Source organism: Notamacropus eugenii, chromosome 6 (assembly GCF_028372415.1).
Source record: "Notamacropus eugenii isolate mMacEug1 chromosome 6, mMacEug1.pri_v2, whole genome shotgun sequence".
In the NCBI taxonomy this organism is placed as follows: domain Eukaryota; kingdom Metazoa; phylum Chordata; class Mammalia; order Diprotodontia; family Macropodidae; genus Notamacropus; species Notamacropus eugenii.
In genome coordinates this window covers 304,941,310-304,955,020 of record NC_092877.1, presented here as the reverse complement: position 1 = coordinate 304,955,020, position 13,711 = coordinate 304,941,310, and the positions used below count along the sequence as shown (strand labels likewise).

The 13,711-nt window shown below is 37.1% G+C and overlaps 1 protein-coding gene across 2 annotated transcripts in view; it reads right to left on the bottom strand.

Moving 5' to 3' along the window:
• Positions 1–62: 62 nt before the first annotated feature.
• CCNYL1 (cyclin Y like 1) overlaps positions 63–13,711 on the bottom strand; it is a 77,984-nt gene continuing 64,335 nt past the window's right edge. For both annotated transcript variants that reach the window (XM_072617407.1, XM_072617406.1), the window contains 4 exons: positions 9,505–9,624; positions 7,388–7,554; positions 5,091–5,253; positions 63–1,863 (listed from right to left, as the gene is read on the bottom strand). In XM_072617407.1, the coding sequence (XP_072473508.1) occupies positions 1,747–1,863; positions 5,091–5,253; positions 7,388–7,554; positions 9,505–9,624 (567 nt within the window). In that variant the 3' untranslated portion in view covers positions 63–1,746. The remainder of the gene's footprint in view (positions 1,864–5,090; positions 5,254–7,387; positions 7,555–9,504; positions 9,625–13,711) is intronic.

The following is a 13,711-nucleotide window of genomic DNA, read 5'->3' as shown; positions in this document are numbered from 1 at the left end:
TTAAAACACCTAGGTCAAGCTTTCATAAGGACCAAAAAAGGGTACAAAACACACTAACCACATTTTAATTAAAATAGAGTTTATTATTAGCTTTTCTTTTAATATAAACATGAGAAAGAAAAACCACCTGAAGTTGTAGCATTCTTTTCAAAATAAAATTGCAATCAATACCTGAAGCTCCAAGCTCCAAACTCCATAAACCACGTTTCTGGAGCTGGTAGATTGAAATATTAAAAATACTATTATTTATCATTTATATAGCTCTTTTCCTTTGACAACAATGGAACCTGCAGCACGCAGATCTGTGGGCTTAATATGTAGCATCACTATGTTGGGAAGAAGATTACACAGGATTCCTAGACCAGAAATGTTTTGTTCATTGGGCAAAATACTTAGGATCTATACATAAAGGAGAATGGAGAAGACAGGTAAAATTATTAATATGCTCTAATGTTTCAGATCTATTTTGTGTTTGGTTGGTATGGACAACAATCTCCTGAATCTTCCTCTCCCCACCTTTCAAAAACCTAAAATGTTTTGTTTCATTTTGACCTTGTGATTAAGTCTTCTCTTGAGACACTAAGAATGAGAAGGAACAAAACTGTAATGACATCTAAGTTACACATAAAGTTTAAAAAGTTTGGATAAGTCTGATATGTTAGGAACAGAATAATCATCTATTATTATCACTGAGTCCAATTTTTACTAATTCATTAATTCATTACAGATTCATTGTGAATCCAATTCCCTACCATTTCCCCCTTTCTTCCCTCCAACCCTCCAAAATCTAGAAGCAGAAATTTTAGGAGACCAAAGATACTGTATTTTGCACTGTAAACTCCACTGTAAAAACAGCACAATGGTGCTTCAGAAAATAAAACTTCACAAACAGTGTATTACACTAATTATGTGTCACTGGATCACCATGTTTGGAAGATTAAAGTGTTTTAACCCACTTCCTTAAATGCATGAAAAAATTTTATAGTCTGCATATTTTTCAGAGTAGGAGCAAAAGGAACAAATGAGAAGCACCATAATTCACACGCAGCATGGACCCAATATAAATTTTCTTTGCTCACAAACCCAATACTTAAGACTCTGTGCACACTGTATTTACTAGGATAACATGGCGATCCAGAGCCAGCATACACTCTGCTCAGTAGCTTCTTAATTTGATCACTACTAGTAATAAGCAGCATTAATGGCAACAAAGTAAGGAGGAAAAAAACCTTTCAAGCTAATCAATGCTACAAGTATCTGCTCATAAGTGGCCTGAAGCTTTATTTAAGAGTCCCACATTCTAGAGTTAACACTTCATTGACTCTGAAAGGCATTTTTGCAGCAAGGTTCTGGAGTGGTTGGAAAGGTAGAGGGAACCTTTTAACTACAATCACATGGTTAGTGTTTAAATGCTAAAATTTAAAACTACTAATTTTTAAAAAAACTTACATAGTTCACAGCTATAGGCCTACACAGTAAGCAAACATCTGTGTATGGGGTGGGATTCAGGAGGTTTCATTATAAAGTTTGTTTTTGCACCTCTGGATACATTAAAAAGGACAGGAGAATGTGCTGCTCTGACAAGGTCCCATCTTTCCTATGGAGTGTGATCCTCAGGTCCCCGAGTCCCTTGAAGTCAGTGCCCTTCCTCTCACTGAGAACACCACGGTGCTGCTTGTGGGGCGGGAGCATTCCTCCGCTCTTTACGGATGCTGGCTTCCTGACGCACTGCACCGCACTTCTCCTTCAGGAGAGGATGGCGTTAGAGCGGCGAATACCGACTAAATTATCAGCGCTGAAAGAGCGTCTCATGGCGGCTTTGGACAAGTCTCTGTATTTGTCTTCACACAGTCTGGAAATAGCCTGGAGAAGCAGCAGAGAGAATCAAGGCTTTAGACATTCAGAGCCTCCCTCCCTCTTTGTTAGTTCCTGTAAGAACAGAAACTATAGGATTTTTGGCTTCTGTCCCTGAGCTACAGTAAAATGCCCTTTGTTGCTGTAAAGAATATTAGGGAGAAGAAATGGAAAACGAATATGAAAAAATCCGAATTCTCACCTGTCAGAAATAAAGTATCCCAGTTTTTAAAAAAGAGTCAGCTAATCACAACCTCATTTGCTCCCTTAAGAGTGGTTCACGTGTATTTGTGTAAATTTAAGGGATTTGATGTCCACATTAGATGGGAAATTCATTACTGTCCTAATAACTGGAGCAAGCTAAAAATAAAGGATGTCTACCTATGATTCAAATGAAACACCCACTCAAAGCATGTAAAAGGTGACTTTACTTATAATAAAGTTCCATGCCAAGGAAAACCCCACAAATAGTGTTCATGAGAGTCCAAGGTAATGAAATGTATGGATACTCACCTGCATAATCATGCTTCATTAAGTCTTGTTCTGCAAACCTTCCTAATTCTTAGGAAAAACTCATTCCAAATCTAAGTTGGCTTATATGCTCTACTAATACAGTTATAAATTAACCAGATGAATTTTCATATGTGGCTCATATAAATCAGTCCTGCTACTTTATAATTATATTACTTATGAATATGTTGGGGTTTGCTGAAGTATTCATAAATGGTTAAAAACAGAGTACAAACAGAGACATTTTTTTTGGAAATAGTGAGTGCAGGAAGTTTGACGTACACATATTTGTTACCAGTTTTTTTTTCCCCATTCATTTTCAGTGGAGTTGGTAAGTGGGAGGGAGAGAAAAGGCATATTATCATCAACTGAAAAAAGTAAAATTTCTTTTTAAAAAATGGCTAAAGACTTCAAACACAAGAATGAAGAGAAGCATGAAAAGGTAAACAGGAAAGAGAAAACATAAATGACTTCTTAAAGTTGAACTGTTTACATTCCTACATGGAAAGATAATATTTATAACGCTTGTAACTTTTCTCAGTATTTGGGTAGTTGGAAGGATTGCGCGCGCACGCGCGCACACACACACACACACACACCCCATACACCCACAGGATGAATTGAATAAGAAAGGATGATACCTAAAAATATAAAATAAAATTGAGTAGTGAGAGAGGAATATATTGGGAGGAGAAAAGGAGAAATAGAATGGGGTAAATTATCACACCATCAAGGAGGCAAGAAAAAGCTTCTTCAGTGGAGGAGAAAAGGGAAGCTTACTCTCTTCACATGTGCTCACTCAGTTTGGTATGAAAGTATATCCTGCACTACAGAAGGGTAGGGGAGAGGGGACAAGTGGGGTGAGAGGAATGATAGAAGGGAGGTCAAATGGGAGGAGGGAGTAATTAGAAGTAATCACTTTAGGGGAGGGACAAGGTCAAATGAGAGAACAGAATAAATGGGGGCAGGATAGGATGGAGGGTAATATAGTTAGTCTTTCACAACATGACTGTTATGGAAGTCATTTGCAAAACTACACATATACAGCCTATACTGAATTGCTTGCCTTCTCAGTGGGGATGGATGGGGAGGGAGGAACTCAAAGTTTTAGGAATGAATGTTGAGAACTGTTTTTGCATACAAGTGGGAAATAAGAAAAACAGGCATTGGGGTATAGAAACCTATTTTGCCCTATAAGGAAAGAGAGAAGAAGAGGATAAGGGAAGGGAGGGCTTACTGAGGGAAGGGATAATCAGAATGTAAGATGTTATGGGGTGGGGAGAGGGGAGAGGCAGGGAGAAAATTTGGAACTCAAAATTTTGTGGAAATGAATGTTGGAAACTAAAAATAAACAAATAAACATTTTAAAAAAATGGCTAAAGACAGTAAAATGCCAACTGTTCATTTTGTTAAGAAATAAACTGGTCATGACCCTAAGTTTCAGGAAGCTTCTGTTAGAAAAAAGTCAACATTAAATATTATTTGGTTGTGGTTTGGTTTATATCACTAAAGAATATGGAAACTATAAATTCATAGAGCACTGTGACACATTCAGTGTGAATGATTTCATCCTATGATGAGTGACTCCGACCTGGAGGCCTATAATATTACTACATTACACTCTGCCAATGGGCCTTAAAAGTCCACAGGGTAGATCACAGTTTGGAGCAAGCAATGACATCATTATCTACTGTTTTAGACTACAATCCTCTGCTTAGGTAAAAAAAAAAAAAAAGTGATGTGATTGAATGGTATTAGAGTTAAATTTTACCCATGATGATAACTTTTGGTTTTTAATTAATACATTTTAATTTTCATCAACAAATTGAACATAAAAAAATAAAAGCCAAGGACCACAAAACACCCCTCAAATCCAAACCAAGCAATAATAATTGTACACAACTGGACTCATAAGCTTATGCTTCTGAGAGAAGTATCTCCAGGCTGTCTGTACTTGACTTACGCTACCTTCTTTGGTATTCACACAGACCCTCCAGACATTATGTATTATTAATAATCTCTGTTTAAAGATGAGCAAATTGAGGGTCAGAGAAGTTAAGTAATATGTTCAAATTTCCCCAGTTAAGTCAGGAGCAGAGCCAAGTGCCAACCCCTGGTCTTCCTTCAGATGCCAAGTCCAGTGATCTTTCTGTGCCTATCACAGGCATGCACACAAAAGGCACTTAATGACTGCTGAATTGAATACTTTCTGCATGAAATATCTGAGACAGCCCAGTTTAGGTAACATCGATGACTGAGATAACATCAATGCAGGCATTTCCTCCGCTGGAACAGAGAGCAACCTCTGTCTTAAATAAAATCTAGAAACGGAGTCAAAAGCAGTCACCAAAGTAAGTTCTACAGACCCCTTGATGTAACAGAATACAATTCCAAAAAATTGTGATTGCATGTTTTTGAGGGTTGGTGAGGATTCAGGACAAAGAAATAATTAAAAGGAAATTAAACTTCAAATTTATTTGCTTTGATATATTCATTTGAACTATGAACCAACCTCCAAGACAGCACCTATAACTTTTGTCCTTTGTAGATCTGAAGCCACAAAAGCAGCACAGGAAATGCTGATGACAAAGGGTTAAACTCTTCAATATGCTAATATAAAAGCTTTCAGTATTCCTAATTACCTCCAACTATGATTACAAACAGCCAGTCACAGTTTTTGTTAAGTAATACAAACTGCAGTACAGCACAACGCCAATATCCTTTACCTCTAGTTTCTGTGCGCGCTCTTTGCTGAGGGGCTCCAGCAGAAAACTCAAGTTGTTGTCATCTGCTAAGGAGCGAAGGTCAAAGTAGTATTTGGCATAAACACTGGCAGGAACATTAATATTAAATTGCAAGAGCTCCAAGAAGTGTCTTTCCATCTCATTCCTAGAGGAGATTAGAGAAGAAACAATACATTCAACAATTTTAGTCAAACTATCAGTCCACCTTTAAAAATATCATTCTAAGCCACAGGAGGTTCTAAATTCTGTTTTGAAATAAATAAAGGCTAGCAGCTGGATGAATACACTTAATGTTCCAACAAGGTATATAGTTATTTATGTTCCTTTTTGAATCTCAGCACTTTCAGTTGGGGATATCGGGGGGCAAAAGGTTAGGGCACTGCTGTGCTCTCAGGCTGCTGACTTAGGGGGCTCATTCTTCAGAGTTCCATTAGTGCAGCTGGACGATTCCTACTCCATTCTCACTCTCATAAGGCCCCACTATAGTGATCAGATGAAAGGAATGATGTATGCTGTTTATTAGCTCTGAAGAACCTGCAGACATTTTCACCAGGATGATAACAGGAAGGGGTTTATTGAAGTAGAGGCAGACCAACAAAAGGAGTAGGCATATCACCACGGCAACAAATGGATCTATGAAGAGCTACTGCTATTATCTCTAAGAAAAAAAAAGCCTCTTGAAGCAACAAGGATTCATCTCCAAAATATTAAATAAATAAATAAGTAGCACTAGATCTGAGATGGACACCCCTCCTTTTCCTCTCCCCCTCAAAGGGCACAATACAAGTTTTTGCTCATCTTAACACATATTGCCTGGTCAGTGCTACAGAAGAAAATAGTCTTTTCATCAACAAAAAAGCAAAAAGATCAAAGATAAAATCTGTGTCAGACTAAATCTACTCCACCAAATGAGCCATGGCCAGAGCAGGGACAGCGTATTTGTATGCTCTAGGCAGAGTTTGGAAATTTTGGCCTGTGTCTTACGGTCTATCAGAGGCTTGGGATGTAAATCCCTCTATGCCATGGAAAGTCAAGCTTTCTGACATTTAAAATATGAGCATTTATAAAAAACATTATGAAGTAGCCTTTGTTGCCTTTCAGAGTAAAATTCTCTGTGAACCTGTATTGTATACATAGCAAGGTATTAAGTCTACTAGGACAGAGAAGAAAAATGGTGGAGGTATAGGGTGTTATCAGTCCTTCCTAAAAGTAAATACAAACCTGGGGCTAGGTACAAGTTGATAAGAGGTCAGCAAATAAAAAAAAAAAGTCTGCACAGCCCTTGCTGGGTTTTTACTATTTCTTTATTAAACAAAAAACTAGAATGAAAGGAACTTATTAGTTAAATCATAAGAAGTTTAGACTTTTTTTAAAAAAAAAATCTATTTTGCTTACTGGAGAGAAAGAAAAGCAATGCAAAATCACTGGTTCATTCTGAGGACAGTTTCTATAATGTCAGCAAGGCTTTGTGCTTCCTTATTCCATCACCTTGGGTCCTATTAAACCTACCAGCAAAATTAATTTCCTGTTCATGTGGTGGTAAGCCTATAGAAATGTAAATCTCACCATGTTTGGATGATGAGCTGATCAGGACTTGATTTACTTCATGAATAAATGCACATTACGATGTCTTTTATACTTGTCACCCTAATACATTTCAATTGTGTAGTGATACAGTACTTCATAGGATTAACATGTCTATTAATAGAGGTTTAATCACTGAAACAAGTCAGTATACCTAGAGCATGCAAAAGTCTAGGCTTTTGTGTGTGAGTTTAAACAAACACATAGCCAAAAGCATGAACAGCATGTCATTTATACGTACAGTGAATCTGTTGATTAATAGAGGTACTTAGGTTCCTTATTTCCTCTTTCGAGGGCAGAACTTGCCTCACTAAGAGAGAAGATAAACGGGCTTTGCAATAATATTCCAAGTATTTCGTAGCAAGTGAAATCTTAATTTCATCAAATTATTTTTAGAGCAATTGGAAAACTGATTTAGGAAGCAAAATGGAAGTATGAAAAATAGGCCCAGTCTCAATTCCTGTTCTATCAAAAGTGACTACAAAAAAATCTAAGTTATACTACTTTTGAGAAACAGACAAATGGCCCATGAATAAATTACAGGATGGAATACAGCCGCAGGTTCTGAGATAGAAAAGGTGATATATGTGATTGCATGTCTCTTGGTTCTCTGATCATTTAAGAAACTAAAAATGGATATTATGTAAATAATTCTCATTTTACATTTGGAAAAAGGTACAAAGTTTACAACTTACATGTCCTCAACTGTAATGTCTTTCAAGATCTGACAATAGTCCACATTCCAAACCGCCTGATCATCCCAAACTTTGGAAGCAAGAAGAATGGCTCCCAAAACAATTCTTTTCCAGTTACTTGGGCAAATGTCAATCTCAGCATAAGTTAAAAGTCTTTCTAAGTAAACCTGAAAAAGCAAATCATTGGCCTTTAATTTAGTTCAGTGTAAATGCAATAAGTTATTACAGGCAACTGTTTAGCTCAGGAAACTCAAACTCCATTTCACTAAGCTACTCTTAAAACTGAATTTAAAATCTAACTTAAAGGATTGATTTTAATTATGTAAACTTCAAATAATTTATCACGGTCTTATTTCATGACCAATTTGCACCACAAAGTTTTATTCTAGTTCTGTACTTTATAGAAAGAACCTTATAGGTTCTACCAGTATTCTAGTTATATCTTGAAAGCAACGAACATCTATAACTAAAACTAAATATTAATTACTTTTGGGAAAATTGTCTATTTGATGATATTTTTAAAGGTTCAATTCATTACGCTAAATTTGCAATGAGCAGACATTTAGCTTAGTTATCAAGGCCAAGGCTGTATGGATTCCATCCTCATACAGACCACCCTGCATTTGCAAACCCACAGTCAGCAAACCCAAAATGTGTGCTCCTGGTCAGAAAGGTAAGATGGCTCAGTGCAACCAATCTGCTACTGAAAGAATGCATCCTTCTGAAAGTAGGGTCATAAAAAATTAGAGCTAGAAGGCATCTTAGAACCACCTAATCCAACACCTTCAATTTTACAAATATGGAAAATGAGGCCCAAAAGGTTAAATAACTTCCTCAAAGTCAAGTAAACGGCAGAACCAAACCTAACCTGAGTCTTCCAAGTACAAAGCTAGTACTCTTCCCACAGCTGTATTCAATAGGTCAACAGTATCATCTTCAAATACAATAACAGTACTAGGAAGCCAACTTCAAGTTCATCCAACAAATACTAAGTGCATACTATGTGCAAAGCTACTTGAATGATTTTAAACATATATAATGTTTTTTTGGAACAAGGGAAGAACTTCGTTGCTTTTGCTTGGCTCATTATCATTTAGAATGCTACTCTGGTTTTAAGGGTGAAAACTGATGGGCAAGAGAGCCTCCCAGTGGCTAACTTGCAGTGTGACACTAAAGACATAAGCAGCATAAGTGGTTGGCTAGAGAAAGAATAACTGTTTAATTTCCTGCTAAAACAGTCCATTAAAAAGCATGTCCAAATTGTGCCCCCTTTACCGTTTTTTTAGCTACTTATTTCAGCTCACCACAAAAATGCACTTAATTGACATCACATGAACTAAAAGTGGTGCCAGTCACTGGTTCCCTCTGAACCACCAGTGTCATTTCACAAGATTGCCATGTGTTTTATAAATAACAAACATCAATTCTACAAATGAACCAGATAAGATCATAAGCTGAATTACACAGATACAGACTTCGGGACTTCCCTCTACGTTAGTTACGTGACTATATATACACATATATTCTTTATATTCTTTCATATATGTATATATATATACACACACACATATATACATACACATATACACACACACACATTCTCCCTCTATATCTATCACCTATTCAGAGCTTTCTACATATATGTAAGACAAAAAACAACTCCCAAAAATACATGTATTGATCGTGAAAGTTACCAGACTGAGAGCCCAGATCTGCCAGCCTCCTCTGGCTGGCCCTTCCACATATTATGGAGTAGTTCAATTTCCGTGTGCATTCAACTTTGGGGGCCTCTTGACACTTTCAACAGCAGTTCTGGTTTTGTGATATGAACTGCCAACTATCTGAAACCTGAATCAAACACAAAGGTGAAAAGTTTCTTTTTTATGCCCTAGCTCAGCTTTCTTCACCTTTAACTCTTGCCACTGGGGGATCTCAGCACTTCATGGAATGGTGACTGAGCTCCATGCTGACTACTTTTAAAGCATACACATCATCTTTCTGTGACTGGCTAACCCTCTGTCATTTGAGGATCTTATTTTTAATATGATGAAACAGAACACACAAGGTAGATACAATGTAGAAACAAAAGAGTTCTTTCGAAAGGAGAAATGCCTTACCAAAGTGACTATCGCACATTCTGCTGTTAGCTGGGCAGCACTGAAAAGTGTCCGAACAAATCGGTAAATATGCTTGTGATCGGGGTCGTGCTTGAAGTAGTCATCAGGCACATCATCGCGCTGAAAGAAAAACAACACCACTCATTGCCCGTGGAAGAAAAAAGTCCTTTTAAAATATGCTTTTTAATGTGCAGCTGTTACAGTGGGTGCACTAAGTATGTGTTCCATATTATTCTATGAGTCCATTTTGGACCTTGTACCTCACCAAGGCCTTAAGGCCAGTGTCCTTGGGAGATCCAGACTGGCCCCTCAGTCACCCCAGCTCCGAGAGTCTCAGGAGTTCAGGCCAGTTCCAGGATTAATTTAAACATTCAGGTTCACTCTAAGGTGAGCCTGCCCTGAAACCAGTCTGGCCCCTGGGGATGAGAAGATGATGAAGCAGCGTGAACCTGAGTGTCTGCCCAGGTTCATTTCTCTCTCAGTCTTGATTACAGTTGGGGAATGCAACATACAACAGTGATAGATTAAAAAAGAAAAGAAACATTAGATAAAAAGAATTGAAAACCACAGCTTGAGGACCTTTTACTAAGATTTGCTCACCTAGCCCCAAATGTCAATAGCTAATCCAACGATAAGACTTTCAAAATTATTCTCTCCACACACACATACACACCCAAATGATTACTTTCGTACTTACACTCCTGCTCCTGCCCCCATCCCTCCCACCTTCTTAGTCCACCAGTTCTTATATCTTGTTTTCTGCACAGGCAAAGATTCAATCATTGCTTGATTAGGAATTTGATCCTAGATTTATTTTCCTTAGTCAAGTACCAAAACAATTTAAAAATAAGCAGAAGTAACCAGGGTACAACAAAAGAATGCATTAGCTTAGAAATGAAATCTATACAATCACAGTAAATGTTTTTGTGATCTTCCATGTTGGGGGGAAGACAGTAATATAAAAATTCAGCTAACAGTTACATACCTAGGAAAAAGGCAGATAACAGGCTCAAGGTAATGCCTGCCTTACAGTTCACTGGTACCCCAAAGTACCCATGAGGTAAAATTCCTTCCAAGGAAAAATTGGTTCCAAAGGAGCAGTATAACAAGAAGCAGTGTAACAAACCTTGCAATGAGGAAGTGGACACTCCTAAAAACTATTTAATTCAATTTTCACCTTGGGCTATCAACAGAAATGAATTATCTTTTCAAAATCACTGCCTTTCTCCTGGGGTTTGGTTATAACGTACAAATGATGTTGTTATAAAATACTGCTTTAAGTATAAACCTCTATGCCTTGGCAAAACCGAGAAATACCTGTTAAAATAATTAGTCAAGTGTAAAAAGGCTAGAAATGTAAATCTATAGTTTCTGAATCACTGCATGAACTCACCTGAAGCAGTGGCAATGGAGCCAAGGATGATCATAGACTAAGTAAGAGAGGGGGAGATCCAAAAGGTTAGCACTTCTAACCCATTTAGATATCATTTATCAAGTTTTGTGAAGTTTTCTACCCAAAATTTTCACCTATAAAAAATTCAATATAATCCAAAAATTCACCTGAAAAAATTCAATCTAAGAACTCATCCTCTAGATTTATTCTGCTAGCTAAGTACATCAGGCAGAACAAACCTGGATCATTTGCTCTTTGAGCTAAATAAATCAGAACATTCAAATCACCACATTTTCCCAGAAATCAGTATTTTTTATTTTTAAATGAATCAATTTTGAAATTTCATTCTATTTGCAATTTTGAATCATTATATCTAGAGGACTCACACTAAAGTGACTTAACCCTTATCATGCCCTAAGGTCCCCTTTATCTATCTTCATTCTTTTGATCCATTACCTATTGCCCACCTAGAAATGACTTTCTGTTCATATGGAATCTCTGGCATGTCTGTGGCTTTTAATGTTTCATGCGCTACAAGTGACTTTACACTTTCCCCAACGCTGTTATCCCTCATTTCTGAATAAACTCCACCAACTTTACTCATCACGGTAGGGATGCAAAGCAATCACCAGGAAAAGTCATCAAATGAAGCTAACGGATGTAGCAGGTAGACACTTCTTGCAGCTGGACAATTCTATTATTCTATTATTACTATTATTTCACTCCCCAGGATAATGGTCCAAACCTTTTTTTCTCTACCCTAGCCATCAATTGTATGACTCCACACACCTTCTGCCAATTCCAACCCCCTCCTGTTGACCTAGCTTCTTCTACTTCAATGAGGTGACGAAGGTCTCCTAACATCAACTCCCTCAACTATTTTGAGTGTCACCTACTCTTTTCATCCCCCAGAAGTAGGCAGTGTGGTATAATGGGGAGAGCAAGGCAGGCTGTGATTCTACCTCTTGAAGCCTCAATTTCTTATCTGTAAAATGAGAATATTGGTCTAGATGACCCCCTACGATTCTAAAAGAGATTTCTAATCTTCATCATCGATGATTTTCTATGCTCCTTTGATCTCATACCTTTCCCCCAACCTTTCCACACATTTTCAATGACTCTACTGACCCCCTTTCCCTGTGTCTCAGATATTCTCAGTCCTGTCCTTAAAAATCCATCTCAAATGCTACCTCTTCCATGAAGGCCTCCTGATTCTCCAATTCCACAATGACGTTCCCTATGGGATTTCTTATAACACTGTTTCACAACTCCCTAATAATGTTACGTACTGTTTTTGTCAAGTTGTCCATCCCCTATTAGAATCTAAGTTCTTTGAGAGCAAAATCTCAAAAAAAAAAAAAATGCTTAGAAAAGTAAGCACTTCCCAGTGTTCTGTACACAGCTGAAACTTAATAAAAGTTTGCTGAATAAGAGAAATTTTACTTTTAAAAATAGTGGTCATACCTCATGAATTTCTGAAGTCAGCCATAAAGCATTGGGAAAAAATTTACTTTTCTCCCCTGAGGTATGGCAAAAATTTTCCAGACCCAATTTTAACTGCTTTTTTATTATGTACTTTACAAAGTTTATTGATCTTGGATTGATATATTGGCCTGGGTCATTAAAACTGAAGATCTGTGCAATCAGCGGGAACATCAAACCCAAAGTTGTAATAGGTCAGTATAATGTTGAAAAATGGTAGTTTTTACTGAACATAAAAAAAGGAATCCCCAAAATATGATCTTTCATTAGGGCAGCTAGGTGGTACAGTGGAGAGAGTGCTGGACCTGGAGTCAGAAGACTCGAATTCAAATACAGCCTCAGATATTTCCTAGTTTATGTAATCTTGAGGAAATCAATCTGTTTGCTTCAGTTTCCTAATCTGTAAAACGGGCATAACTACCTGCTGGGGTTGTTATGATGATCTGCAAGGCAAAGCTTAGCACAGTGCCTGGTACAGGCTTAGCCTGGTGCTATATAAACACCAATGCAGATAGTATACAATTTAGAGGCAATCTAGCCCAACTCCATTTAACAAAAGATGAAACAGCCTCCTGAAGGTAAAGTGACTTCTTCAATGTCATAGAATTAAGTAATGACAGCAGAGGGTCAACAAATCTTCTCTCTTGGTATTCTTACCGTTGTATCCCAGAGCCCCTCACTTTTAGACAGACGAATTTAAGGCTGGAAGTGTCCTGTAGTTCAACAGTCATAAGAATTACCCAAACTCAGATGACATTGTGCATATAATAAAATACAATACTCATAACTTGAGTTTATAGCACCAACAAATAATATCAACATCACTTTCTTAATTTAAATTTAATAACAACCACCTATATATCAAATGTAAATCATAATCTAGTCAGAAAAACCTATTTTGGGGCATTAATTTAGATTTATACACTTTAAAAGATTTGTGTAATCAGTAAGAGCTCTCAATGAATTGGGAATGAGCTATATGGCATATAAATAGATATAGGTATTTTATATATGTATATATATGTGTGCATATATGACATATAATATGTATGTATATTATATATGTAAAATATATAGTGCATTAAAATAGATACACAGTTACCTAAACAGTCAACTCTTAACCTTCATGGGGAATAAGTTCTAGAGTCTTACAAATAGAGAAATCCCTCAAATTGGAAGCATGTGGACATATATACCCTCTCTTTTTCCTTTTCCCCTCCCTTCCTCCTCCCAAGAGAGAAGAGATGAACTAGCCTAGGCCAGACTAGAAAAAACCAGGCCAGGTTGTGGAAAATTGAAGTTTACAGCCTTCCTAACAAGTTCTGATCTTAA